Source organism: Cynara cardunculus, assembly GCF_001531365.2.
Source record: "Cynara cardunculus var. scolymus isolate 2C chromosome LG 13, CcrdV1, whole genome shotgun sequence".
NCBI classification, from domain to species: domain Eukaryota; kingdom Viridiplantae; phylum Streptophyta; class Magnoliopsida; order Asterales; family Asteraceae; genus Cynara; species Cynara cardunculus.
In genome coordinates this window covers 31999894-32001281 of record NC_037540.1, presented here as the reverse complement: position 1 = coordinate 32001281, position 1388 = coordinate 31999894, and the positions used below count along the sequence as shown (strand labels likewise).

General features: G+C 35.2%; 1 protein-coding gene across 1 annotated transcript in view; it reads right to left on the bottom strand.

Moving 5' to 3' along the window:
• Nucleotides 1-309, bottom strand: part of LOC112524982 (cytochrome P450 CYP72A219-like) — a 4570-nt gene extending 4261 nt beyond the window's left edge. The window contains exon 1 of the mRNA XM_025134927.1: nucleotides 33-309. Coding sequence (XP_024990695.1) covers nucleotides 33-309 — 277 coding nt within the window. The remainder of the gene's footprint in view (nucleotides 1-32) is intronic.
• Between the last annotated feature and the right edge of the window lie 1079 nt (nucleotides 310-1388).

The window sequence follows — 1388 nt, the reverse complement described above, 5'->3', positions numbered from 1 at the left end:
TATATATATATATATATATATGTATGAAGTACCATAGGTTTGAATTGCTGTATGAACAAAGGGCATGACTCTGGGCATGATATCATCAGAAAGATTCATGGGCTGGAGCTGTGTTGCAGTCATGATGGCTTTTGTATCTCCAAAGAGTGGTTTGTAGGAGGTGCCATTAAGACCTTGCTGCCTCAGGTACTTTTCAAGCCTCTTGGGTTTGAACCATGCCCATTCCAACATCTTCCATGGCACCAACATGGCCATAGCCACACCACAGCAGCTTGCAACCCACCTGTATTGAATGCTCATTATCTCCATTTCAGTGCATGAATTAATATCATGGTTTTTGGATTATTAATAAGATGATTGCATTGTTTATATCAATGGAAAATCCAAATCATTTCTGTAGGTCCATCACTCCATTAACGGGTATTCTTAGGCATTATCTGTTTGGTGTCATAGCCTTACTGATTATGGAGATTCCCCTTCGGCTACAAAATTCAGTTACTAAAATGCATTAAAATTACATTTTTTATATAAATATATCATTAGTCGTGAATTTTAACGATTTTGAAGTTTCACTGGTTTTATTAAAGAAGATTTAATGATAATATAAGTTGCACTTTGGTCTTTACATATTAATACAATTTGAAAGACAAGTTTTTCTTTAAATAAATAAATCATTGAAATTTTAAAAGTTAATTACAAGAAGAACTAAATCAGTTTTACTGTTCTCAAACCCTACATCATTCAAACCCCTCGCATCATATAACATCGTTCCCCTTTGTTGCCCCCATTGTTGTCCATTCTCAATACCACCTATCGCTGTCATTGTGTTATTTATCATTTGATTCTCAATATTTTCCAACAATTTAATGGGGTACACGTGGACAAAATAAGGAGAATTAAAAACCAAAAGAAACGAATCAAAAGTGGGTGATCGACGGCAGGGGCTAAAGACAGCAATAGGTGATGATGGATAGTGAACAACGATGGGGCGACAAATGGTGGGGATGTGGAGCGATCACTACTAAAAAAAAGGGCATCACCGACGGATTTTTCTGGCGGAAATTCCGTCGGAAATATTACCGACGGATTTCCGACGGATACCAAAAAAGTAAAAAAAAGTCAACTTTTATCCATATCCGCCAAAGATCCCCCACAAATCCCCCACTGAATTTATCGGAAAAAAAATTAAAATTATTTAAAACGGTTTTCTGACGGATTTCTGACGGATTATTTTACTTATTCTAAACCGTCACAAATCCGTCGGAAATCCGTTGCAAAATTTGTCTAATTTATTTTAATCAACTAATTAGAGTTAATTAAAAACAATTTCCGACGGATTTCCGACGGAATTTTAATTTTTTTTTTAAAATTAAAATTCCGTCGGAAAT